Consider the following 27,474-nt stretch of genomic DNA (forward strand, 5'->3'; position numbering starts at 1 on the left):
GTGAAGCTTCCGGGCCTAGGGAGGGATTCATGGGTGATGAGTGATCCACACACGAAAGATGGTCTTCATGTCATGAAAAGTGTGAGAGATACCTGAACACGCTCTTGTCCCGCTATATTTTCAACCTAACCAGCTACTGGATATTTCTACACAGTGCCCTTACCAGTCTAGCGGCGGCACTGGAACATTCCACAAGTTTCGATGACATACTATCACCGTCCGCGGTATAAGTTTACACACAACACTAGCTTCGAAATATAGTAATTTCCTGACTACTGATCACTGTGCAAAACACAATGCAATGACGTCTACCAAATCCCAACAGAAACAATGTAACACGGTTACAATCATTGTGATCAGAGTACACTGCCATACGTACAAACGATTGCACACAATACATTCGGTAGTTCTAGAGAAGAAGCCGTGGATAATGACAAAGATGGCGGACGATGCCCCATATCATTGCTAGATTACCCTGAGGAGATTCAGGGTCAGACTGTGTCCTCACTTACCTATGCTGGTCGTAAGAGCCGACAACATGAATCGGTGGTCAGTCTCGGTGTCATTGAACCATGACGACATGGGTCGTTTGCTGACAATATGACAATATCAATCACTGGATTGTCTGGTCCAGAGTAAGTTACTAACATGCCGCCGTTATATAACTGGAATATTGCTGAATGCAGCGTTGAACAACAAAAATCAAACCTTTGCAATGAAACAACTCTTAACTGCTGATTGTGACAAGGGAATACACGAGCGGCTAGTGTGATTCAAGTGAATGAATGTTTTACGCTGCGGTCCCACCACAATTTTAGTCAGTGCCAGGCAAACCACACACATTATAACAGCCAATTAACGTTGAAGTCAGCCTTCGTGACATTCTTTATGTAGTGGGGACTGGACTCCCAGGGGTGAGTCTGTTTCTCTCTCAGTGTTACTGTGACAAAGCACGGAAATAATTGGGTTCCACAATTGTACAAGAATGAGTAATATAAATGTTTCCTCGGCCTCACTTGTCCTTGTTTAACTTTTGAATTTTTTGTTTTGTTTGTTCTTTAACGCAGCAATATTACAGCCATATGACGGCAGTCTGTAAATAATTGGCAATCCAGTGATCGACATCATGAGCATCGATCCACGCAATTAGGATACATGTATCAACCAAGTCAGCGAGCCTGACCACCCAATCCCGTTAGTCGCTTCTTACGACAAGCATACTCTCCTATGGCTTGCCGAAAACTTTTTCTACCCTGGATCTTCAGGAGTCTCGGAAATATAACAATGTAATAATCATGAGGCGAGTGGTGTCTCATCCTGTACCTTTAAATTTCATCAATTAACTTTAATATTTATATTTAGCTCAGCTCACAAAACGTTACATTTGTGAGACGTTTGAAACGTACTTCTAGGACATGGCCACCATTCAGTAACCGCATACAGTGATGTGAGGTGAAATGGATTAACGTCGCATTTAAGATTATTGCACTGATATAGCGACCTCCTGCACGTCTGTATGACTGCTTGTACTAGTCCAGACTAATACCGATGTAATAGTGCTAGCCCACTGAGATACCATGATCCATTTAAACTGAATACCCCACTCAAAGTATATGAACTCCGAGCCCACCAGTCCTTGTTTTAGCCCCTGAATGCCGAGTGTAAGGAGTACCATCATTAAAGGACTTTCCGTATGACACTGCCGGAGATCGAACCCCTGACCTTCCGCTCTCCAGGCAGACACTCCACCACTAGACCACGGAGGCGGTCAGCAAGCAGTGAACCATGTCCAGTGCTGTCTCACGTTGTTGTATAAATGTGTAATGAACATGCTGGGAGGATGCCTGTGTAGAATCTGTTATTTCACCCACTCACTCCCTCACTCTTCTTTATCGTTGTATGACCTTGCTCATCTATATAATTTAGGCAATCTAAAGAGCCTTGATGCTATATCTTAATATGTTTTTTGAATCTATACAGTCGTCAAAAGATGTTAATTAATGGTACAGGTACCTTGTGATGGAATCACAACCTGGCATCGTGGTCTCATGCCCCCAATAAGACTACATGGTTGCCAAGGGAAGATTGTTCCACTCTTCTTTACCGAGTTCCTGTCGTTGATGGAAAGATGGGGCGTAGTGAGAGGCTGATCTGCAGCTCATTCAACATATGTTCAATATAGTTGAGGAATGGTGACGGGGCTGGCCATTCAATGCAGACAATGGTATGCTGCTCTAAGTAGGCATCAACGATCCTGGCACAATGAGGTCTTGCAATATTATCCATGAGGATGATGTACAGTCTGATTGCAATGGCATAGTCTCACATGCACATCCAGAATGTCTCTTCCCTGCAGTACACACCTAGCATCGTGCCCCGCTGAGGGACATCTTCCAGCCCTCCTGGTCCCACCCCAAATCATGACTGAGCTCCCTCTGTAGCGGTCATGTTCAGCTCAGTTAGAATCCTGTAGTCTTACTCCTTGTCTATGCAGACTTATGATATCGACCACTGGATTGTCTGGTTCAGACTCGATTATTTACAGACCGCCGTCATATAGCTGGAATATTGCTGTGAGCGGCATTAAACAACAAAACAACTTACCAATAACCTTGTCTACGCCACACTTGGGCACGACAATCTGTGAAGTCTAGACAGTATCTCCAGTCATCAGTGAAAAGTACTGGAGCCCAGTCCTGGACTGTCCTAATGACGAGATCTTCAGCTCAATCCAAACATGACTGCCCGTGATGTCGGGTCCGTGGGATGCGAATGCATGACCTCTCTGACAGGAGACCACCCACACAGAGACAATTACACACTGTCTGAGTAGAGTGAGTGAGTGAATATGGTTTTATGCCGCTTTTAGCAATATTCCAGCAATATCACGGCGGGGGACACCAGAAATGGGCTTCACACATTGTATCCATGTCGGGAATCGAACCCGGGTCTTCGGTGTGATGAGCGAACGCTTTAACCAATAGGCTACCCGACCGCCCCCTGTCTGAGTAGAAATGTTTGGTGTGTTGGCAGTCTGCAAGTGATGACATCTTGCTGCCATCAGGAGAAACCCCTCCTCCCGCTGTGGTGGAATGCTGTCAACCACCTCCATGTTGCTGAGGAGCTGATCCAGACCTCTGGTATCAATTCCTTTCCCTGCTGACCCTGAAGAGGTTTGCAACGTGATGTTGTGCTGATACAGACATCTGGTATCAATTCCTTGCCCTGCTGGCCCTGAAGAGGTTTGCAACGTGATGTTGTGCTGCTCCAGACCTCTGGTATCAATACCATGCCCTGCTGACCCTGAAGAGGTTTGCAACGTGATGTTGTGCTGATACAGACATCTGGTATCAATTCCTTGCCCTGCTGACCCTGAAGAGGTTTGCAACGTGATGTTGTGTTGATCCAGACATCTGGTATCAATTCCTTGCCCTGCTGACCTTGAAGAGGTTTGCGACGTGATGTTGTGCTGATCCAGACATCTGGTATCAATACCATGCCCTGCTGACCTTGAAGAGGTTTGCAACAGGATGTTGTGTTGATCCTGACCTCTGGTATCAATACCATGCCCTGCTGACCCTGAAGAGGTTTGCAACGTGATGTTGTGTTGATCCAGTTGATCCGCCTAATTCTGCTGTCATTAAACGATGTCTTTAGTGCTGAAGAGCATTCAGTTGTTGCAATCGTCAGTGTTGTGCTCTCTGATAATGTGCAACAATTCTGTCCTGAAACATCCAAACACATGTTTTCAAGCACCTCATGCATATCTTGCCCATGACTGCATGCTGCTGTCACTTCATCATGAAACTGAGGTCCTAGAAGGGTTACCAAATCATTATGTAGTGCGATTTTTTAATCTTTTTGGTTGGATGATTTTTTATACTAAGTAAACTTTGAGTAGCATATGTTCGAACGAAACATCCCTGACATGGCAGGGGTAGTTGTTGACTCAGACACTGGTCTCTACCTAGTCTATGTCAGATGCTGCAAGGGAAGCACCATGCATTTTAGAGAAAAAATTCAATGTGGAATATATTTATTTCCAAGCAGCATAACAAATATAGAACGTGAATACAGTAAATAACTAAGTAAAAACTCTATGTGGCACATATTATAATATCAGAGCAAAAGTAAAAGATATCAAACATGAACATAGAAGAAAGTAAAACACATAACATTATTGCAGGACAGGGAACATTGAGAAGGTCATATTATGACTCCATTTCACTGTGATCATAGAATCTTTGCATGCCTTAGAGGCACAACTCTCACACCCAGAAACGACATACACCAGTTGTAACACTGAGATTGCTTGGCAATGTAGGTCAGTAAGTAGAAGTAACATTATAATTTATACATCTTTGAGTCTGAGACCTGCATCACTTTGGGATTTCCTCCCTCATTAAGCTGACACGCCGCGATATAACAGGAATACTGTTAAAAGCGGGGTTAAACCCAACTCACTCACTCACTCACTCATTGAGAAAATTTCTAGTTTCATAACTGTGTCTGTGATGCATATATTTTTGAAAGACAGTCTGTAATAATCTCATTGAGTAATATCAGGACATTATGTGGTCGAACTTGACAACTTAGTGGGTTGTGCACAGCATACCGCAGCCGTGTGGGATGTCACTCAAAATATCAATGACTGGTTTGACTGGCCAAACTCTTTCAAAGACCAAGACAATATTGCTTGAATATTGCTGACTGACATGGTAAACAACAAACAAACATTAACAAACAAACACAAAGTGACCTTGCATGACACTACTAACTGCTGAACAACAAACACATTTCACCAGACCAGTTTCTGTTCTTGTTGATAGGGATGCTTGATGTGGATGGTGATACAGACTAGTTACCATTCTACTGTCATAGGTCTTTCAAATAATCAAGATTATTTATACTCTGATTGCAGTATACACAAAAATGCATTAAGCAGACACACAATGAAACCATTTCAAAGCAAAGCATCACTTCATCTGAATAAATATGAATGGAACATTTGTTGTGAACAGCGTATGTGAATGGTTTCCAAAATCAAATACTGTATTCTACATATTAAGCACAGGGCGCTCTCAAAATTAGAAATAGGGGGCTCTTATTAGAATATTATTTTGGTGAAAAAAATACAGAGTTGAAAGATCGTTAATTTCGTGGTTTATGCCGACAGCCTGAAATGTTTTATATACGACAGATAAATTTTTCCAGAATTTAATTGCCCATAATTAAGGGTGCATATAACACACGAGTGCGTGTTATATAGAGGATTCATCACGGGTGTTTTTTAATATGGGAAATATGAACCGAGTCTTAGTTAATCGGTATTTGCCGAGCCTTTGATTGTTAAAATTCTAAAGATGACGTCAGTGAATAGCCCTACCCCCTTCGTTATAGTGATCTCTCGATGCTGCTCTGAAAACCCGGGAGACTGTTTGGTTCATAAATTTGCCGTAACGAAACACTCGCAGAGAAATGTGTCTAGTTCGTTTGGGGGGATTTCGTGCATTTAGCGAAATTCATTTTGGACTTTTAGAAAGTTATCGAACAGTTTCAAATCGTACAAAGTTTTCTTGGCTGTGTTTTTTTTATTGTCTAGGATCACACCATCGAACATGCCGTCCTCATTGGGCATCTTTCGGCTTTGTGTATGTCGTCTGCATCGCCCTACTAGACGATGGCGTTTCGATGATGAAACTTTGGCCACAGGGAAGTTTTGATATTCTGCCTTCATCACTATCAAATTCAAATTCGGTACCATCAACCTGTAACCTGTAATATCCATTTGTCAACACAGATATCTCTGTAGCACTTCCCCTTTGATTTATTAAAACATTGTCCCCAACATCAAAGGTATCCATGTTGTTTGTAAACACCTACTCACGTGCACCGGCGAAAAAAGTCCCACTTCTGGTAATCTAATTTGCATATCTAATTTGCATACTTATGTCATTTGGGTATGACATACATGTTTTTATGTCATAAGCTTATGTCATGGACAAACGCTTTAGTTAAATGATAAATACACTTAAATTTAAGTCTTGTGTCCATTGATCTATCGGAAGGTATGCCAATTGGATTGTTCACTTGCCAATAAATTAGCAAATATCGCTGTGGGCGCTTATTAGAGGGGACGCTTATTACGTCGAATACTGTAATGGAAAACAACTTAGTAAGTATCAACATAATATATATATCTTTGTTCGTTATTTACCCATTGCATAAACCAGATACCTTAGGTTTGATAGCAAGTCGAAGTCGATTGCTGAGCATGGAAGAGACATCTGCTGCTATATATATGATCAAACAAGGAAGACATAACAATATCAACATCTGACATCTAACAAGGCTCCGTATCACAACAATAAAATGTAACTCTTTCTCACATAAACATATAAGCTCATAAAAAATACAAACAGACTTCTCAAGCAAGGATCATGGACAAGCATAAAAACACAGATCACATTCTTACATTATCACAGTGAATTTGAAGTAAAAATAAGATTACCCGGGTACTGGTAATTTAAATCCTTAGAGAAATAATCACACTGTTACAAGATGTCCTTTCCGCAAGATGTCCTTCCCGCAGCTAAATACCTGGAAAAAAATTATCCTTATGCATTTATCTGACATAAGAAATTATTTGTTAGATTTACATCTCCAAAGTTTATCAATGCAATGATTGGCCAACAGCTTCTGCTCTTGTAAGTCTCTCTCTACTTTATTAATCAACAAAAAGAAAAAGTGAAACTAAAAGCACAGTTGTATCGTCCAAGTTTCTCACTATGACAGTGCTTCATCTTTTCAGTACAACATAGAGCAAATAAATCATAGTCACAAATCTGTTCTACGGATAATCTGTTTTTGTCACATTCTACAGTATATGTTAATCTACATTTCTAGAGTAAATGATACTTACCAAAAGTGTTGCAAGAAAGATCATAAATAAACAGATAGTAGTCAACCCAATCCACTGTGTCCATTCTGGATTTTGGGGGCTAAAGTCTGTCGCACTGGTAAAGTGGGAAGTACCTGAAATGAAAGAAAATGTAGAATATAATTGTGTCAACACACATTGATTCTTATTTCATTTGCATCTAAAATTCAGACAAAACTTGACAAATATTTGAAATAACATGAACATGAACAGTCAAAGCTATTTTGAAAGCAAAGAATTTTTTGTGGCCGAATACTGACATTACCAGACTGGATAAGTTTCACACAATCAATTACAGGCCACTGTCATGTAGCTGGTATTTTGTTTTTTCCAGTGTTAAAGAACAAACAAACAAATCCTTACAGCAATCATCCAAAAAGTAAGATTCCTGCTGTGTCATCTCTCGGTGTGACATCAGTAAACAGAATTCAAACTCTTTCAAAGGAATTAAAACCCATATAGATCAATTACTTTCTATTGCATACACAGCAATACTTAGAAATAATTCTTACTTTTTCCAAATTGCAAATGAAAGCTTACCTCCCATAGGCTCATCTGTGTCCATTTCAACTTCTTGGGGTAGGAAAGACAAAAGAAATAAATGTTTATAGATGTTTCATAAACACAAAAGCAAAGCCAAGCTGCAGACAGACCTAGTACCCCCAAGGGGGGGTGGGGGATTGAGATGGTAGTGGGTGAAGTTGAAGCCACACACACAGCAGATGACAATGCCTATGTCCCAGGATGTGAAGAAAGATCAGTGAAACAATTTTTTTTATAAAAAATAAAGGTTAGTGTTATCTATGTGATAAACCAATCTGCAAAATATGCAAAATGAGGTTTAGTGGGAACAACTTTCAATAAAACACAATACATTGATGCAATGCTAACGTGCACAAAAGTCCTTGCTTAAGTTTCTACAAAAGCAACTCTTTCTGAAGTGTAATGCTGTGAATGAAATATTTTTAAAGAGATTATTATGTTTGTGTGTTTCCATGTCATATAAATCATTTATTAGGAACAAAAAGGTATGTATTATGCTTGTGTAAGTGTGCACTAAATACCCCATTGACCCCAGGAGCAACAACCACCATACAGTAGACCTAATCATATTGAAAGAATCAGCAAACATTTACAAAATATTGGACGTAACTTGTTACAAGACACTTACCTTTGTGAGTGAGGTTAACACATATCATCTCTACGGGGTGACCTTCACCTGACTTGCAAGCTGCTTTCTTCTTCTTGCTCGGACAATTCAAGAATATGTCGTTGTAGCAGTTGTATATCAGGCTGTGTGTCTTATTTCTACCCGGAATAGGGCAGAATATAGGATTGTATTGATGATGACTTGTATTTATCCATCCCTCATCCTCCAGGTGTACACAGTCATTCAAAGTAACGGTTACATTCAAAGTAACGGTTACAACCTGAAGTGATAGAACATGGAAGTACACAGTAACAAAACAAATAAAGAAGACTTTTTTATTCATTGGAAATAGCAAATATGACATTATGGACAATCAGTATTGTGAACTACTGTGAAAATAACATTTGCTCTACCCCAATGTACAGAGTAAGAAAATATGATTTGCCCCTGAAGTGTAAAAAGTAGGAGATACTGGGAATAAATTTTAGTTTCTAGTAAAACTTGTTTGATAATAATGAGCGAATTGGGAACACATTATAACTGGTAGCGAAGCGAAGTATGACTGTAAATGTTATGACCACTAATGATCTTGAAGGACGATAGGGGAAAGACGGGAAATTTCAAAGCTGATGATTTGGGATCAGTAGTGCATAACACCACTGTTTGCCAAACGTTCCTCAACTCGACTAGGCATATTGTGTAGGAGTCTCCCAATGGTGACTTGAGGGAGCCTGTCCCACTCCTCTTGCAGCGCCTGGCCAAGTTCAGCTAATGTGGTCGGCGGCCTGACATTGACGCACACGCCTCTTTATCATGTCTCAGACGTTCTATGGGGGCAAAGAGGGACAACACAGGGTGTCAGTATGTACTGCCCAGTGACACCCTTCTTTGCACAATATGGAGTGGGGCTCACTCAGTCATACCCCAAATCACAACCGATCCACTGCCAAATCTGTCATAAGGGCTCAGGTTGAAATTGGCTTGACATTCATTTAGATGTCGCCAGACACGACCACACCTATCGAGAAGGTGCGAAGGGTATTGGGACTCATCTGTAAACATGCCCTGTGTCCAGCCACGATTACCCCAGTTTCAACGTTGTGCGTACCATTGACGCCTGTTGGCAATACGATGATTTGTAAGAGTCTACACAACGCGTGGCTATCAACCATAGTGATGAACTGCATGTAGATGACTTCTAGTCATCTGACCCGTAACTCGTACTCCAGTAGCCTTATGAAATGTTTGCAGCAACGTACTTCGCTGTTTGAGCCTCTCTTGTAAAGCCTGGTTTAAGATCAATCCTGTACTCTAGTCGTTGACCTGGGACAACCTGAACTTGGTCAGCCATCAACATTTTGGTTTTGTTGGTACCTGTTCTATAGTCTGCTAATCACAGACTGTGAAACACTGAACATAGTGGCCATTGCACACTGACTTCTGCCAGTTTACAGCACACCAAGAGCCCATAGAGCGTCTGCACGTCTACGCACGTGTGTGGCGCTACTGCATGCGGCATGTGCAACCTATAGGATGTGTTTTGGTGTAAAGTTCTGGAGACAAGAACTCGCTTGCATAGGACTTTTGCCATGAACACTTTAATAATGTGCACTGCTAACATTCATATTTCATGACCCCCTACTTTTTTTCAGGAGAATAATCAAAGCAGAAGGAAGTATCCAAATGCTTTGTTTGTTTGTTTGTTTGTTGATTAACCTCTCACTCAGCAATATTCCAGCTATATAACGGTGGTCTGTAAATAATCGAGTCTGGACCAGTGCAGTGATTGACATCATGAGCATCGATCGTTGGGATACGACGACATGCATCAACTAAGTCAGTGAGTCTGACCAATGGATCCTGTTAGTCGCCTCTTACGACAAGCATGGGTTGCTAAAGACCTATTCTACCCCGGATCTTCACGGTCTGTCCAAACGCTATTCCACATTATTGCCTGCACCCTTATGTTAACATGGTTAAAAGACAAACAGACATAAACATAACTAAAACGTTTTTAGTGTAAGGTTAGATACATTTTGTTCCACTGTTATAAGCAACAACAACCACAGGAAACATTAACATGAAGCCACAATTCCGTCACATTAGCAAGTGATATACAACAAAATAACTCCACAATAGCAACACAACACAGTCAGCACCAGGGTTCTGTCACTCAACTCAAGTTTGAAGAAATAATTATGTGACACTTCAACGTTCTTATAGTCACAATGATCAAAGTAAGTTAAAGCAAAATAAGTGCAATATATTCAAGGAAAAAGAAAAAAAAACTTTTGCAATATTGTCTGCAGCACCGAAGTTGAGTGCTGATCATGATTCCTTTAATAACCATTATCATTCAAACAAAGTTTCAGCTTTATGCATCGTGTGGTTCCTAAAACTAGTTGTGATGAAAAATGATTTGAATAAAATAAGACGTCTTCATAACATGTGCCTGCATGTCAAATTTCATCTTCATCAGTCAAGCAGTGTCGGAGGTTATTTAACAGCATGCTGAAAGTGCGAAGGTATTTTAACTTTGAAGGTTAGTGTCTGGTTACTATAGGGGCCACAGTGAAGGAACATAGGCCTGTTGCAAGGTCCGATGCAATGATCAGCCGTGATCTCATTTTGTTAGGCCTTATCATGCCTCACATTACCCCCAGATGGTGACTTGATATGTTCTTGCTCTCATCATTTTCACTGCTTGGGCCAGTTTTTGAGGAAATACCGAAAACATTGTGAAACGGCATGTCAATGTCAAACAGCAAAGTCACTACTCGAAACACGACCAGTATATGAAAACAACACGATAGAGCTTTCAATGCAGTATGTACAGAGTTTACGACACAAGTGTATTTCAATGGATGCAAATCTTATGAAACTGGACTTTAGGTGAAAACATGCTCTTATTAGAAAAAAGAAATTAAGACTGAGCATAGTGTGACATTGCAGTGTTCACATGCCGGAGATGTGCTATGGAATATGGACTTTGTTTTCTCAAGGTCTTGCGATAACTCCCAGCATCACATCAGTTGATAACGAAGACAATGATAAGGGGGACAATGTTCAAATTCAGTCTCTAATAAGAGGGCAGATGATCCATTAAATGACTAAAATTGAATTTTCTGCCTTTCTTCTTATTTTAACCATGGTTATCACAACAAGTACCAGGTATAAACCTTTCTGTGGCAGTGAATTATTAATCTAGTTTCAGTATTTAAAAATGTGTATCAATATAGTATCAGCATAAAAACAATATGGATACATCTATATCATGATATACAATGACATCCATGACGTTAGAACACATCACAACATTGCATTGTCCATGAAGCAGTCTCAGGACATAAACTGTTGGAAAACACAAAACTGTATCACTATGGTTACTAAAAACACAAAAACAGTTAACATGTTTACCAAAACACAAGATGAACTCCATGCAAGCAAGCTATGGCTTAAATGATTCACTGCTCGACCAAAACAATTGCTTTATCAACACATTAGTCAGCATTGGTGCTGTCTCAAATAACATTTTTAAAAATCAACTAAAAATCAATTTTTAACTGTTGTCATAAAAAAATAACAATTTGGAAAGAAATAGAGTATCATGCTATTATTGTGCAATGGATCATGCCATACCAAGATTTTAGTGTATCATTCCTGCCTCGACCATGACAACTCACCTACTCCAAGTTCCCTATCATTGATGAGCAAAAGTAAAAAATAATGTGACAGATCATCGACTTTCACCATTATGGCCAAATAATCACGCAAACTTGACCCACATACATAAGCAGTTGTGTAGCTCACCTAATACAGTCTCAACATCACTGAAAGTCATGCCTAATATTGGTGTAGAATGTTTTGTGCAATTTTGATCATACCCACACCCACACACTGAAACTAAGCATGAACCAGGGGTCTCTCATGATAAAAGTAGAGCCACATGGCTGTAGCTCACCTGACTTATCAGCTTAGGTAAACAGTTCGTGAAAAGGATTCTGGGGAAATAGAAAATAAGTACCTGGTAGTTTTGCACAAACCAAGAGCAAATAGTGTTGCCATGAACCAAGTGTTTGACCTTAAGAGTGACTTGGCCTTCACAGACAAGTATTTTAAGAATATTCCATGGGCTATTCAACAAATAAACTGAAAATGATGTCCCTAAGTGAATGTATAACACATCAAACAAATAGTAGCTCACCTAGATATATGTGGTCTGGTAACAAAAGTTATTGTCAGCATTGATAGTCAAACATTTTCTGAATAAATAGTGAAGACTTATAACTAAAATCTAATGTTCCAATACAAGCATAAGGAGAAACATACATGCTCAGCTTACCTCCCTCAGTCGGGTTATTTCAGCATGTTCAGGGCAGAAGAAATTTCAAGTTTGCATTTTCAGAAAATATTAGGATGTTTAAAGTATTGACAATTTCAAATATCTTAACATGTGTTAAATCTCACAACTGACTAAATATATACCAAAGTTACTTTCATTTTGCAGACAAATGGCTGTCATGGTGGCCATATTGAAAATCAGAAATCAAACAATAGTTATTATTGATTATAATTCTAGGAGTACTACCTCTATTACATCATAGCCATAAATTCCTGTTTTGGCTCTAAAAAACTCTTTAGATTTTCTACAGACATCCTCTTCTATGCCAACATATCAAATAGTTGTGAGAAAAACTCTATCGTCCACACAAAATGCGCGAGATGGACAAAACCACACTTCTTTCTTAGATAATGATAAGATGACTCGGTCATATGAAGCCAATCACTCTCCCACCTCTGTAACATCGTCACATCTTACACAGTCAATTCATGTGTGTATCATCTGTTTCATTTTGAAGCAGTCTGCACATTTAGATTAAAACATGAGACAATATCCTAAATGGTGAAAAATTATTTCTATTATCATAGGGGGCACGGGTGGCCAAGTCGTCTAAGGCGCCGCTATTCGCTGTGCAGAGTTGCGTCCCTGGACACGCCAGAAACCTATGATTGTGTGTTCAAATCCCGGTTCGCCCCGATTATGTTTCTAGGTTTGTCAGCACCATACCCGTGCTCGTGGGTTTCACCGAAGTGGTAAACGTCTGAGACCTGCATCACTTCGGGCTTTCCTCCCACATTAAGCTGACACGCCGTGATATAACTGGAATAATGTTAAAAGCTGCGTTAAACCCAACTCACTCACTCACTCACTCTATTATCATATTTATCCTCCACGCGCTGTCATGGAAGCCCCTCAGAGAGCTAGCAATACGGTCACCTTCATGTGTAAAGCAATAGTGCTATGCACCTCACTGTCACAGTTGCAGTAGTATGTCTATATAATTGTAAGAAAAACAATATGGAAAGAGCATCAAAAGGCTTGCATTTGGCCCTTCTGTTCTTATTTCAGAATTAGTTTACAAAGAAGAGAAAGGTCCAGTCACATGATGAGACAATGCCCGCGGTGTGGTCACTGGAGCACAACAATCTGCTCCATCGGTGCAATGATTTCTGAGGAGATGTTTAAAATGAATGATGCATGACTTTTAGTATCTGCTGGCAGCCATATTTGATTTCTGATCAAAATGCCTCGAACAAATTTGGAACTATATCTGGTAGGGATGTCACGATTCACCGACTGTACTGATGCATTAGTAGTTAATTCTCACAATACGATATGAGATACATGTAAATTTATATCGATACAAAATTTTGTTGAAATCGGTATCCATTTGTTCGCGTATCGATTTATTTTTTTATTCAAATCAAAATGTCATCATATTTTCTGAATTTGATACATACGAGTGAGTGAGTATGGTTTTACGCCGCTTTTAGCAATATTCCAGCAATATCACGGCAGGGAACACCAGAAATGGGCTTCACACATTGTACCCATGTCAGGAATCGAACCCAGGCCTTCAGCGTGACAAGCCAACGCTTTAACCACTAGGCTACCCAACCGCCCTTGATACATACGAAAACTTGTTAGTTTCCCGACACTTGTTTGAATAAACAGAATCAACCTTTTCTAAGCATTATCATTGTTCAAAATAATCTACTGATAGTGATCTGAACACATAATTGTGAATGTGATATGCAATTGAAAGGTTTGCTTCTAAATTTACGCATAAAAGGGTCGGTATAGCTGTATCGATTTCGAGATACGTATCGTATCTTGACCTCAAAATCGAGATACATATTGTAGCGTGAGGTACCTGTATCGTGAACACCCCTAATATCTGGTGACCATCTCACCAAACAAGTTCCCTGCCTTGTTTTGGAGAATAATTTGTTTCAACTCAAAAATGAAATTTCAGTTTTGATGCTTTAAACAAACTTCAGCTGAATAAATCAAGCCATTTCGGCAAAGGAAGTTGAAAATGTAACATGTTTAAGGGCGATGATGGATGACTTTTGACAACATAAGCTCACCTGACCAGGTGAGCTAACAGCTCACACAACCAGATGAGCTAACAAGTCTGCAGAAAAAGGCATTTCATGGCAAATGTACATCACTCACAACCTTTTCAGATTGTAGCTCCACCCTAATGGTGACATGTACCACGTTTCATTAACATACAGTAAATGCTTCTTCAGCAGTTTAAGTCATTGTTTACACAGGCTATGACCTTGAGGATGACCTTAGCTCTTAATGTGAATAGTCAATTTGTAAAGGCTGTAAAAGAGATTTACCGGTACATGAGATGATATCCCTGAGACATAAATACATACTGAATATATTTCTAAAACATCCTTAGCATCTTAATTACTTACCATGTTGATGGACAGAACTAATGATAATATCTGAAAGAAAATATGACAAAAAACATTATACAATAACAGAAGTAAGAGCAAATAGAAATTAGAAAGGTGTCTAGATACAACCGAGGCAGCCCCTCCCCACCAATTCTAGAATGGACCAATCCTTCCCATGAGAAACATGTATCATGACACATTAGGTGATAGTCAGGGCCAGTCAACCTCAACCTTTAGAATACCTATTCTATGCTATTTCAGGTAGCCTCAAATTAGCATAAGTTTGTGAGTGAGTTAAAGTTTAACGTCACATCGGCAATATTTCAGCCATATCATGACAAGACAAAATTTGACATTAACCTTGAGTTTGTGTGTCACATGTGGCATAGCAAACTTCCCTGATAATGCCTACAGCTACCTTTATAACAAACTTCCCTGATAATGCCTACAGCTACCTTTATAACAAACTTCCCTGATAATGCCTACAGCTACCTTTATAACAAACTTCCCTGATAATGCCTACAGCTACCTTTAAAACAAACTTCCCTGATAATGCCTATAGCTACCTTTATAACAAACTCTATCTTGGTATCATACCTTACCTTCAGCATGTTCAGGCCTAGCATCCTGTCTTTTGATAAGCTCTTGTGGACTGCCAACTGCATCGTGTTCTTGTCACTGCAAACTAATACTATAAGTTGTAGCAGTATCACGAGAGGTACACATGGTTTAATGTGTCCTGAGGGTGTTATTCCACGAGCCAGGGGGGGGGGGGGGGGGATGAGTTGTATAAAACCTACTGAGGGATGCATAAAACCACATGTACCCCGACTGATACTGCTACATCGAATTTATCTTACCGACATTCTAAAACGACATTGTAAAAGAAATTCAACATTGATAGAAAACAGCTGTTCGATAGAGCTGTGGTTAAGTTGTGCTATGTCATTTGGAAAAAGAATGCAGTTATTTGCTTTGGAGTGGGGTACAAGGGATTTATTCTCCCTCTCAGAAATCCATGTGCAGCCGGTCTTGTTTGTGGCAGGTTATATGGGATTTATTCTCCCTCTGAGATATTTATTTCTCTCCTAGGCAGGATACATAGTATTTTATCAAGATCACATGGACCAATCAGATCTCATCATTCTGACATGGAGAGATTGTTGCATCTCATTTGTAGAGACTGTCAGATCAGTAAATGATGATATCTTTGGTAAAATGTCAACGCAATCATGGCAAGAATTTAGCAGCAGACAATAGCAGGGAGTTACGGCCTTGAGAGTTGTTGTTGACAAACAGGACAAACAAGACAGGCTTGATTGTTTGAGAAGTTTCCGGATAGCGCAGTTTCCACAAGTTTGGCTATGCCTATACAAGTTTGGCTATGCCTATACAAGTTTGGCTATGCCTATCACAAGTTTGGCTATGTCTATCACAAGTTTGGCTATGCCTATACAAGTTTGGCTATGCCTATCAAAAGTTTGGCTATGCCTATACAAGTTTGGCTATGCCTATACAAGTTTGGCTATGCCTATCACAAGTTTGGCTATGTCTATCACAAGTTTGGCTATGCCTATCACAAGTTTGGCTATGACTATCACAAGTTTGGCTATGCCTATACAAGTTTGGCTATGTCTATCACAAGTTTGGCTATGTCTATCACAAGTTTGGCTATGCCTATCACAAGTTTGGCTATGACTATCACAAGTTTGGCTATGCCTATACAAGTTTGGCTATGCCTATACAAGTTTGGCTATGCCTATCACAAGTTTGGCTATGCCTATCACAAGTTTGGCTATGACTATCACAAGTTTGGCTATGCCTATACAAGTTTGGCTATGTCTATCACAAGTTTGGCTATGTCTATCACAAGTTTGGCTATGCCTATCACAAGTTTGGCTATGACTATCACAAGTTTGGCTATGCCTATACAAGTTTGGCTATGCCTATACAAGTTTGGCTATGCCTATACAAGTTTGGCTATGCCTATACAAGTTTGGCTATGCCTATCACAAGTTTGGCTATGCCTATCACAAGTTTGGCTATGACTATCACAAGTTTGGCTATGCCTATACAAGTTTGGCTATGTCTATCACAAGTTTGGCTATGTCTATCACAAGTTTGGCTATGCCTATCACAAGTTTGGCTATGACTATCACAAGTTTGGCTATGCCTATACAAGTTTGGCTATGCCTATACAAGTTTGGCTATGCCTATACAAGTTTGGCTATGCCTATACAAGTTTGGCTATGCCTATCACAAGTTTGGCTATGCCTATACAAGTTTGGCTATGCCTATCACAAGTTTGGCTATGTCTATCACAAGTTTCGCTATGCCTATCAAAAGTTTGGCTATGCCTATCACAAGTTTGGCTATGTCTATCACAAGTTTGGCTATGCCTATCACAAGTTTGGCTATGCCTATCACAAGTTTGGCTATGCCTATACAAGTTTGGCTATGCCCATACAAGTTTGGCTATGCCTATCACAAGTTTGGCTATGTCTATCACAAGTTTGGCTATGCCTATACAAGTTTGGCTATGCCTATCACAAGTTTGGCTATGCCTATACAAGTTTGGCTATGCCTATACAAGTTTGGCTATGCCTATACAAGTTTGGCTATGCCTATACAAGTTTGGCTATGCCTATCACAAGTTTGGCTATGTCTATCACAAGTTTGGCTATGTCTATCACAAGTTTGGCTATGCCTATACAAGTTTGGTTATGCCTATCACAAGTTTGGCTATGCCTATACAAGTTTGGTTATGCCTATCACAAGTTTGGCTGTTCCAGGGCTTTTATGTCCTGACTTACGTCTTATCTACTTTTCAAGGGTGGATTGAATACCTATCTGAAAACACCACTTTTCTACCAGCTTTCAACACTATTTAGGATTTAAGAACAAGGACAGGTTTGTTTCAAGACATTTGACAGTAATAAACATCTTGACATTCGCGAGTGCACTTACATTAATTCTAGGACCTGTTACCATGGTTACTTCGCCTACTTATAGCTGCTGCCTCTTGTTTCACCCCTTGTTTCACCCCTTGTTTGATTCTAAACCTAACCTATGTGTTTGACAGAACTTTTTACATTTTTCAGTGAGGTTGTGTGGTCATTTCCTGATTTCTCCATGTCGTTCTGTGAGTACAGATTTATTACCATGATGACGGGTAAACAAATTGGATCATTATAGTTTAATGCTTGAATGTATGTGAACGGTAGCTAAGTCTTTCACCAGTTGCATGCAAAAACATTACCATTCATTAGATATTTCTTTTGCCTTCAGGGATGGTGGTGGATGCAAACGTGGTTCGCGGTGCTATCATCTAACATGGTCAACTGGTTGGAGTGAGTGAGTGAGTTGGGTTTAACGCCGCTTTTAACATTATTCCAGTTATATTGCAGCGTGTCAGCTTAATGTGGGAGGAAAGCCTGAAGTGATGCAGGTCTCAGACGTTTACCACTTCGGTGAAACCCATGAGCACGGGTATGGTGCTGACAAACCTAGAAACATAATCGGGGCGAACCGGGATTTGAACACACAATCATAGGTTTCTGGCGTGCCCAAGGGACGCAACTCTGCACAATGAATCGCGGCGCCTTAGATGACTGGGCCGCCCGTGCCCCCTCAACTGGTTGGAAACACATGCTCACAGGAATGCAGCTACCTGCACAGACATAACGTGTGTTTGGGATGCCCCTCGCAGGGTTTTATCTAAACTCAGTGCCCATGGCAGGCAAATTGGAAAAAATATCATTATTTTGTTCAAAAAGGGGATTTAATAAATAGTTCTTTCCCCCCTAAATTTGGAGTTATTTATATTGCATTTGGTGCTATAATGTAAAACTAAGTATTATCCATTGGCATTAAGGGGCTTATTCAAAATCTGCACGACCCTTTACGAACCGAATTTCGATTTCGGTGCACGATTTCGGTGCACGATTTTGATTGGACTCTGCATAGACTCGTTAGTCCAGCTGAAATGTAACTCCATAATACCAGCCTAGTTCAGCAAGGGTGGAAACTGGACTTTTATAGCCAGTTAACTCTCTTGCCTTGGGAAGATGGGTTTTACTCAGTTTTTAGCAATATTCCAGCAATATCACAGCGGGGGACATCAGAAATGGGCTTCACACATTGTACCCATGTCAGGAATTGAACCTGGGTCTTCGGCGTGAAGAGTGAACGCTTTAACCACTAGGCTACCCGACCGCCGGAAACATGAAAAGAGTACAGTAAGCAGTTCAATTGTTTTGTACACGGAGACATTCATACTACCTAAGGTGGCTTTTTAAGGTCTTGTGTAAGTATAAGCCTTGTTCAAAACTGATTATCTTCCTAAAAATGCATTAATATCTAAATTTTTCTTTTATTCTCCGTAACTATAATGTCAGAGCTGTAGCTTTGGAAATGATTAGACTTTAATAGTTTTATGTGTCCCAACACTACACCAGGAAAAGTTCTCTTGTGGCACCATGTGCATGAAATATAAAATGACATGTTGTCAGTAATGACCTCCTCCTGAGGCATGTGGTAACTGACATGTCCAGTTTCCAACCTCGCCGGATTAGGCTGGAAATCCGGAGTTTTGGCTGCTCTAACGAGTCCATGCATAGTCCAATCAAAATCTCGTAATGAACTAGACATTCGGTTTGTAAACAATATGGATTTCAACATGCAGATTTTAGTCAACTGCAGGAAAGCATGTGTATCGCCAACTTGGCGTTGACAGACATTTGGCAAATCTTTTCATGTTTTTAATCAAGGTGCTCAAGTAATTTGATGCACTTTGCGGGTTAAGATCCGTTTTATTACAATAAAGTGCTTGATTATCGTTCAGATCGTCTTGACTGGGCGCCGCCATTTTATTTAAGGCAAATGCAATGTGATATGAGATTTCGAATCTTTTTGGTTAATAGGAGGGAATAGAAGGGACATAACTCATAACAGTCACTGGTGGCACGATGATCGAGCCTCCGGTACCAGCTTTGATACTTACAGGAGGCTACACAATGATTTAACGAAGCCGTTTTTCAGGAAAGAGAAGGTTTGGGGGGGGGGGGGGGGGGGGGGCAACAAAGAACTGTGTTAATAAATTCAAGAGAGGATCGCAGGTGTTTTTGAAAAATACTTAAAAGAGGGAGAAGCAGTCGTACAATCCCCATGAATTATAACAGTTGATAAGCAGTGTAACAATCTTCTGTATGTCAGTGACACTGTATTTGATCATTCAACTGTGAGTATGATTGACATAAAATGAATCTCCATCCGACAGAATATTGTAAATGATCGATACAGTCTATTTATAAAAGAAGAAATATATTCTTGTGTAAAAGTGTTGAAATCAAATGACCCCTGGACCTGATAGTCTTCCAGGTGAATCACTGCAAGCAACAAGAACTACCGTATATAACACCAACTCTAACAAATCTGTTTAATAAACTCTTTGACTGTGGTACATTCCCTCCCTAGTGGGGAAACAGTATTATTTGTCCGCTGCACAAGGCAGGAAATATCCAAAAGCCTAATAATTATAGAGGAATATCCATTATTGACTCATTTTGTATAATATATTCAAGAACAGACGGGAGTTATGGTGTGATAGAAATAACATGTCATCTGAAATGCAAGCCGGTTTTAGGCCAAATTATTCAACTGTTGACTAGATTTTCTGCTTGCAGGCTATGATAAAAAAATATTTATCTGAACGAGATACTAGACTTACATCACCTGCAAATAAAAGAGCTGCAACACTGGGGTAGTCGGAGGAGACGCAGATACCATTTCCATCACTTATATCCATCATATTAACTGACTGATTTATGAAAATGATAAATATTAGTGGGCTTAATGTGCAGACCTGACTGGTAAAGTGATCTGTTAATCCATTGCCTGTTCTAACTCAAGAGGATAGATCAGTGTACATTGACACAAAATTAAGAAATTTCCCCCAGATACCCATATTTATTAAACTTTGGAATAGAACTTTATGATTGACTATAGATCAAATACTTTTGTAAAATCGATAATATACAATAAAATCTTCCCCCCCAAGTTGGGACTACTGTTTATAAACAAACATGGCATCACCCTTGTCATTCTGCGATCGAGTCAGAATTAACCATCGGGAATCTGGAGAAACTACGGGGATAATTGCTTTCATTATCAAAAGAACAGTCTAATATACTGAAAATCAGTGTCTAACTGTGACTTAGCTAAGGCATTTTACAAGTTTCGGCAACTTTGGAGATATATATTACGAAACAATTTTGCCAAGGCATTTGGCCTAGCCAAGCGTGATCAGTAGCCATATCTGTGCTTGTAGAGTGTAGACCTCTGAGTCTTGGAACCTAATCCACAAATCAAAATAGTTGGATTTGGCCGAAATATGTTCAGATTGTTACCTTGTTTTGTTTTGTTGCTGTGTGTACATCTGACTGCACTTCTTAACATTATGACACAACCGGCCGACTGTCAACAACGTCTGACCCAAAATCCTCACAGCGATAGCCCGTTCGCAGAGCTCTCTATAACGAGAGTGTAACGAAGGTGTCACGTGCTGGGAAGGAGCTTGCGTCTGAATTTGGCCATGACGTCTCATAGACTAGGGTAAGAGTAGCTTCCCTTTGACAAAAGGCAGTTACTCTAGCCGTCAGACCGATTGATTGCCGTGAAAGGCTAGTAAAAACAATTTGTATAGGCAATTGTTGTTTTGCGTATATGTAGTTTCGCCACTGTATAAGAAACAGGTTTCAGTTGGAACTATATTTGCTACTGTCACTGTCTGATTCACACATCACTTACCCTGTGACGTAATATATATATTAATGTGCTTATTCCAGGAAAACTTGCAATGTTTCGGTAATGTTTGTGGGCGACGGAAAGCGATTTTCAAGCACAGAATTGAAGAATGACTTTATATGATAAAGAGGTTATCACGCTTGTGTATTCTGGAATGGTAAATATCCTGTGTTAGGAATAAACACTATGTATTTAGCTCACCAAGACTGGCTAAACACAATAATACAGGATATTTACCATCCCCAAACACACTCGCGTGATACCTTTATTTATCTGCCTATTTAAACATTATAGGACCGTCTTTGCCAAGATCAGCATCATGCTATTGAAGTATCTTCCAAATGTTAGTTATATGGACAATTCAAATCAATGCTTCACGAGGAAATGTACCTTTCTACTGACATTCCAGTATATCTTAAATATGTTAAATGTAGGTCTGGACGTAATAATTGTAGTTTGGCTGTGGAAAAAGGAAGACACTATAATACTCCCCTTGCTGATAGGCTATGCTTGTGTGGTCATTCACTTAACATATGTGGAGGACGAGTTCCATGTTATACCTGTCTGTAAATGCTAGGAATTGCTATGGCAAGAACGTCTTGCATCACATATTACATCAAACCGTTCACCAGAAGCTTTTATTAGATTAATGGCTTGTGAAGACCCAAATATGCTACTTTGCCTATTTGTGTAACTAACATTCTATTGACCTCATGTATTATAAATTTAATACTGTATTACTGTGAACAGTATTGCTAAACTTCTGAAACATACTGTTCCAGCAGCTAGTGTACAGTAGAGTACAAAATGGTCTGTAAATCTTATAAACCTGTACCGCTAAAATGTGTTCCATCTATATTACATCAAACCATTCTCAAGGCAGCCATTACATGTGTTAAGTGGATAGTAAGAAATTCATCACTACTTTTGTAACTACCGTTCTGTTGATCCTCTGTATTATTGATTTAATACTGTATTAATGCGAACAGTATCTCCCTTAAATTGTTTGATAGGCATTACTTAAAAATTAACGGATGACAAGATAGGCACAATTTTATGGATAACAACTTCTTTAATACTGTGAAAAGTGACGTTTCGGTATAGATCCTTATACCTTTGTCAAGCAAGACTCATGCTTATACTGTTGTCAAGCAAGACTCAAGTCTTGCTTGACAATGGTATAAGGATCTATACCGAAACGTCACTTTTCACAGTATTAAAGAAGTTGTTATCCATAAAATTGTGTCTATCTAGCATCTCCCTTTTTGCTTATTCTATGTCTGCCAGCATTACAGCGAAAAAAAACTTATCTCATTATCACATTTGCTGCTGGCGAAACTCGTCACCCATCTCTGCTGCTGGCAACTCCAGTCACCCATTGACTACCTCTGCTTAACTACCCACAAGTCCTTCCTCACGTAGACCTTTACCCAAACACTGATCCTTCACTAATGTTATTGTCCTGTCTGGTCAACATGTTGTCCTTTCAGACCAGTTCAAGGAGGGCATGCTCCAATAATACTAAATCAATTTGATTTGATGTGTTTGTATTGTTTGTTTGTTGTTTAACGCTACACTCAGCAATATTCCAGCTATATGACGGCGGTCTGTAAATAATTGAGTCTGGACCAGACAATCCAGTGATTGACATCATGAGCATTGATCCACGCAATTGGGATACTTTGACATGCATCAACCAAGTCAGCAAACCTGACCACCCGATCCCGTTAGTTGCTTCTGTGTTTGTACTTAATCTGTGCATGCATAATGATTTACATATGCATGAGTTCTGAGCAGTCATCCGTAACAACATGTAATTAAATATGGCAGTAGACATATCTACATTAAATGCTTTTAGGGTTACCATGGTTACATGTTCATGAGATGTCAGTATGATTTGTTGTTTGTTCGAACAAATCTCTGTTATTTAGAAGATCTACTACTATTTTTTTGAGAATGTCACAGAATGTTGTATAAATATGGATCAATTAATTAACACCTGAGGTGACACATAGATATAGCAATATATAGTAAGTGAGTGAGTGTGGTTTTATGCCGCTTTTAGCATATTCCATCAATATCATGTCGAGGGACACCAGAAATGGGCTTCACACATTGTACCAATGTGGGGAATCGAACCCTGGACTTCGGTGTGACGAGCGAACGCTTTAACCACTAGGCTACCCAAACGCCCCCAATTGCATATGAAACAGCAAGGACACATTTTATAGATGAAAAAAATAATATGGACGGATCTAGATATTTTATTTTAAACAATATGACTGGTAAATCTACGTATACTAAAGAAACTGTGCACGGGGAAAATATAGATATAAGAGCACACCGTCCACATATGAAATAGAGGTTTGAACACAGCAATTATTGGAGACATTCAAACGCTCATGCACGTGCCATGCGATATGACGTCATTGATGGGGCCTATGGACGTGCAATGTGTTACTCCACGTGCATCCTGTGCAGCTGTACACAGCATGTGCAACTCCAAATTCGCTGTCACTTTGGAAAGCATGATCTGTGGTCATTTAAAAATTCAAAACTTCTCAGGCGCAGACACAAGCATATCACAAGCAAATCATGCCAAGATTGACAGCTGCACAGCGTCATGAAGCCATTGGAATGATCCGAGCTGGAATGAGGCAACAACAGGTGGCAACACATTTCCTATGCCATCGTAACACGATATCGGCATTGGTGAGGCGTTATCAGAACACAAATGACGTTGCCGACCACCCACGTTCAGGACGTCCCCGAGTAACGACGCCAAGACAGGACAGATGGATTCGAGTTACACATCTCCGACACAGGTTCCAAACGGCAGTAACGACGTCCCAGACAATTCCTGGACTGTGCCGTATCCATCCCAACACTGTCAGGAATCGTTTACGTCAGTACGGGATTCGACCACGACGCCCTGCCATACGCCCATCCTGACACACCGTCATCGCGTCAACCGTCTAAGATGGTGTCGAAATCATGTTCGCCAACCTCGAAAATGGTGGAGAAATGTTGTCTTTACAGATGAATCGAGGTTCAACATTTCCCACAGTGACGGGCGCCAACGTGTCTACCGGCGTTTCAGAGAACGTTATGCACGCAACTGTATTGTGGAGAGGAATCGTTTTGGAGGTGGCTCTGTGATGATTTGGGGTGGGATAACAGCATGGCACCGAACCCCTTTGGTGGTTGTTCAGGGCAATCTCACCGGTGTTGGCCACAGAGATCAGTTTCTGAGGCCTGTGGTCATTCCTTTCCTGCAACGTCATGGACCAGGATAGACATTTCAACAGGACAATGCTCGTCCTCACACGGCTAGGGTCGCAATGGATTTCCTTCACCATAACAATGTCATGTTACTGCCATGGCCTGCAAATTCTCCAGATCTCTCCCCAATAGAGCATGTGTGGGATGAAATGGAGCGCCGTCTGCGTCGTCTTCCACATCCTCCAGATAACGTCAGTGACTTGGCACATGATTTGAGGAGGATATGGCAGGCCATTCCCCAGGCCTTCCATGCCCATTTGGTGGACTCGTCGCCGATGCACTGCTGTGATTCACGCACAGGGTGGTCATACCCGTTATTGACTTTATGACTTTGTCGTTTGACCCCCTATTCCATTTTGATCTTCTGACGTCATCGTAACAGATGTTGTTCAGGTCCTGTTGACATTTTCTTATGGTCCGATCATTCAGCTGCTACAGCGTCTGCATCATTTTGTTCTTGCTGTGTTGTATTTCAATCCAGAATATATTTTCTCCGTGCACAGTTTCTTTATGTGGCTAGTATATATTTACTTGCAATTGAATAACCTGCTGGTAACTGTGCTTAATCAAAACAGCCTCATGTCAGAACGGCCACAAAAAAGTCAAAATGGCAACAAACCCATAAATGTCTAGTCAAAACGGATACACACACAAAATTAAAAGTTCATTGTCATTGTAATACCTATAAAACATGCAGGATTGTGTAGTTGCAACCAACACTGTTACAATGCCTAACATTTATAAGTACAGATTTCATAATTGAAATAACCCCTATATGCTTAATTTTAAGTAATATATCATGCGGCACATTCTCAATATTTTTTTTCATATCATAGGTCAGTTATCACTAGATCTATACTTGAGATTGTCTTCTTTATTGTATGTGTGGTCGTTATACATTTTTGTTGTGGCCGTTTTGTCTTTACCTTTAGAGGCCAAAATCATTTGAAACAGCATCATCATTATCCTCGACAGAATGCCTCGTTGATTTTAATTGCGTTTTTCTCCCTACTCCGTGAGGCTAAATATAACCTTCCATCATGTCGACTAGTTCGTGTTTTAGTTTCAGACAAAACAAGTGTTGCTCTTCTAAACTAGCAGTCACTACAAAACAATTTTGCTCATTTAAGGTATTAGGCAGTAAACGACCGTTTTAAAAGAAGGTGAAACAGAAGCGATGAACTTTCTCGACGGATCCCACAATACTCATGTCATGTCAAAACGAGAGTTATCACCCTTTGGAAAACATCCGCATTGCTCCATGCTCCTTGCGTTGTATACGGTTATATGGATACTGCAGTACTGCCCAACTTGTGTATTATATACTGTAGCTTGCAAACATCGCTATCATAAGTTTCAAAGGTATGAGTAAACTCACCGTCTTCGATGTCTTCAGCGTGTTTACAATACCGGCAATGTACACCTCACAGGCGCATGTGTTGGAACAGGCTGAAACGGCATCAGAGCAAAACGGAACTATTTTCGATTGGAGATAGCGGAACAAAATTTTCTGGCTATGACAACACCAGTGCTTGGCTATAACAGCACCAGTGTTTGGCTGAAGCGACACCATATTTTTTCATAAGTAAATATGGAAGTGTAACGAAGGAATTGTGTATTTAAGATTTATTAATATGACATTCTCCTTAAAAAGGGGTGCAGGCTAAACGGCACCTCAGCAAAACGTCATCGATTTCTCTGGCGAAAACGACACTGCATTTGGCGAAAACGGCTACTATGTGTGGGGCGAAAACGGCTACTATGTGTGGGGCGAAAACGGCTACTATGTGGGGCGAAAACGGCTACTATGTGTGGGGCGGAAACAGCTACTATATGTGTCGGGCGAAAACGGCTACTATGTGGGGCGAAAACGGCTACTATATGGGGCGAAAACGGCTACTATGTGTCGGGCGAAAACAGCAACTATGTGTCGGGCGAAAACAGCTACTATGTGTGGGGCGGAAACAGCTACTATGTGTCGGGCGAAAACGGCTACTATGTGGGGCGAAAACGGCTACTATGTGGGGCGAAAACGGCTACTATATGTCGGGCGAAAACAGCTACTATGTGTCGGGCGAAAACGGCACCTCTATTTTTAATAACGATAAGAACGATTTTTGTAGTAGTATATCTGATTTATTTACATCGTACTTGATGTATTTACATGTCATTTGATGTATTTGATGTATTTACATGGTACATGGTAATTGCCGGTCAGTAGCAAGCATGATATGCCTCTCGTCAATTACTTTACTGTAACAATAAACTATTCAACATGTAATTGACAGCTTATTGTAAATTACCGAGAACAATTACACCAATCAGTTATAACAACAATATTAATACCTCAACTCTATAACGGGCCACAGAAAGTCCGGTTCCACCTACACGATGGTCACAGTTATCACAGGATACAGCATGTTGATTTGTTCTGACATTCTGGAGTATGGGGCTAATTTATTACTTGTTTTATTTCACAATTATTTGTGTTTGTAAAAGACTATGTGAGTTTAATTTCTATTATTTTTCTTCAAAACATGTT

The 27,474-nt window shown here is 40.1% G+C and overlaps 1 protein-coding gene across 3 annotated transcripts; it reads right to left on the bottom strand.

The window, feature by feature from the left end:
- Nucleotides 1-5,227: 5,227 nt before the first annotated feature.
- LOC124150347 lies at nt 5,228-26,382 on the bottom strand. Of its 3 annotated transcripts, XR_006863243.2 has the most exons (8): nt 26,311-26,359; nt 15,449-15,531; nt 14,865-14,894; nt 11,774-11,787; nt 8,112-8,370; nt 7,481-7,513; nt 6,923-7,035; nt 5,228-6,600 (listed from the first exon to the last, which is right to left on the bottom strand). XR_006863243.2 is itself a non-coding variant. In XM_046522336.2 (7 exons), exons 2-7 carry the CDS (start codon nt 15,509-15,511, stop codon nt 6,547-6,549), a joined length of 552 nt encoding a protein of 183 aa, XP_046378292.1. In that variant the 5' UTR covers nt 15,512-15,531; nt 26,311-26,382; the 3' UTR covers nt 5,228-6,546. The 3 variants fall into 3 exon arrangements, 2 of the variants coding, with proteins under 2 accessions (XP_046378292.1, XP_048238367.1); XM_046522336.2 differs by lacking the exon at nt 11,774-11,787 and having other exon boundaries at nt 26,311-26,382; XM_048382410.1 differs by lacking the exon at nt 11,774-11,787 and having other exon boundaries at nt 15,449-15,524; nt 26,311-26,371.
- Nucleotides 26,383-27,474: the final 1,092 nt, after the last annotated feature.

The sequence above is a fragment of the Haliotis rufescens genome, unplaced genomic scaffold (assembly GCF_023055435.1).
Source record: "Haliotis rufescens isolate VD_foot unplaced genomic scaffold, xgHalRufe1.0.p SCAF_4, whole genome shotgun sequence".
Classification (NCBI taxonomy): domain Eukaryota; kingdom Metazoa; phylum Mollusca; class Gastropoda; order Lepetellida; family Haliotidae; genus Haliotis; species Haliotis rufescens.

Coding starts and splice junctions, on each gene's coding strand:
- LOC124150347 (XM_046522336.2), bottom strand. CDS start 15,511: ATGCAGTTGGCAGTCCACAAGAGCTTATCAAAAGACAGGATGCTAGGC. Junction 14,895..15,448: donor TAGGCCTGAACATGCTGAAG/GTAAGGTATGAT, acceptor ATTTTCTTTCAG/ATATTATCATTAGTTCTGTC. Junction 8,371..14,864: donor TAGTTCTGTCCATCAACATG/GTAAGTAATTAA, acceptor CTATCACTTCAG/GTTGTAACCGTTACTTTGAA.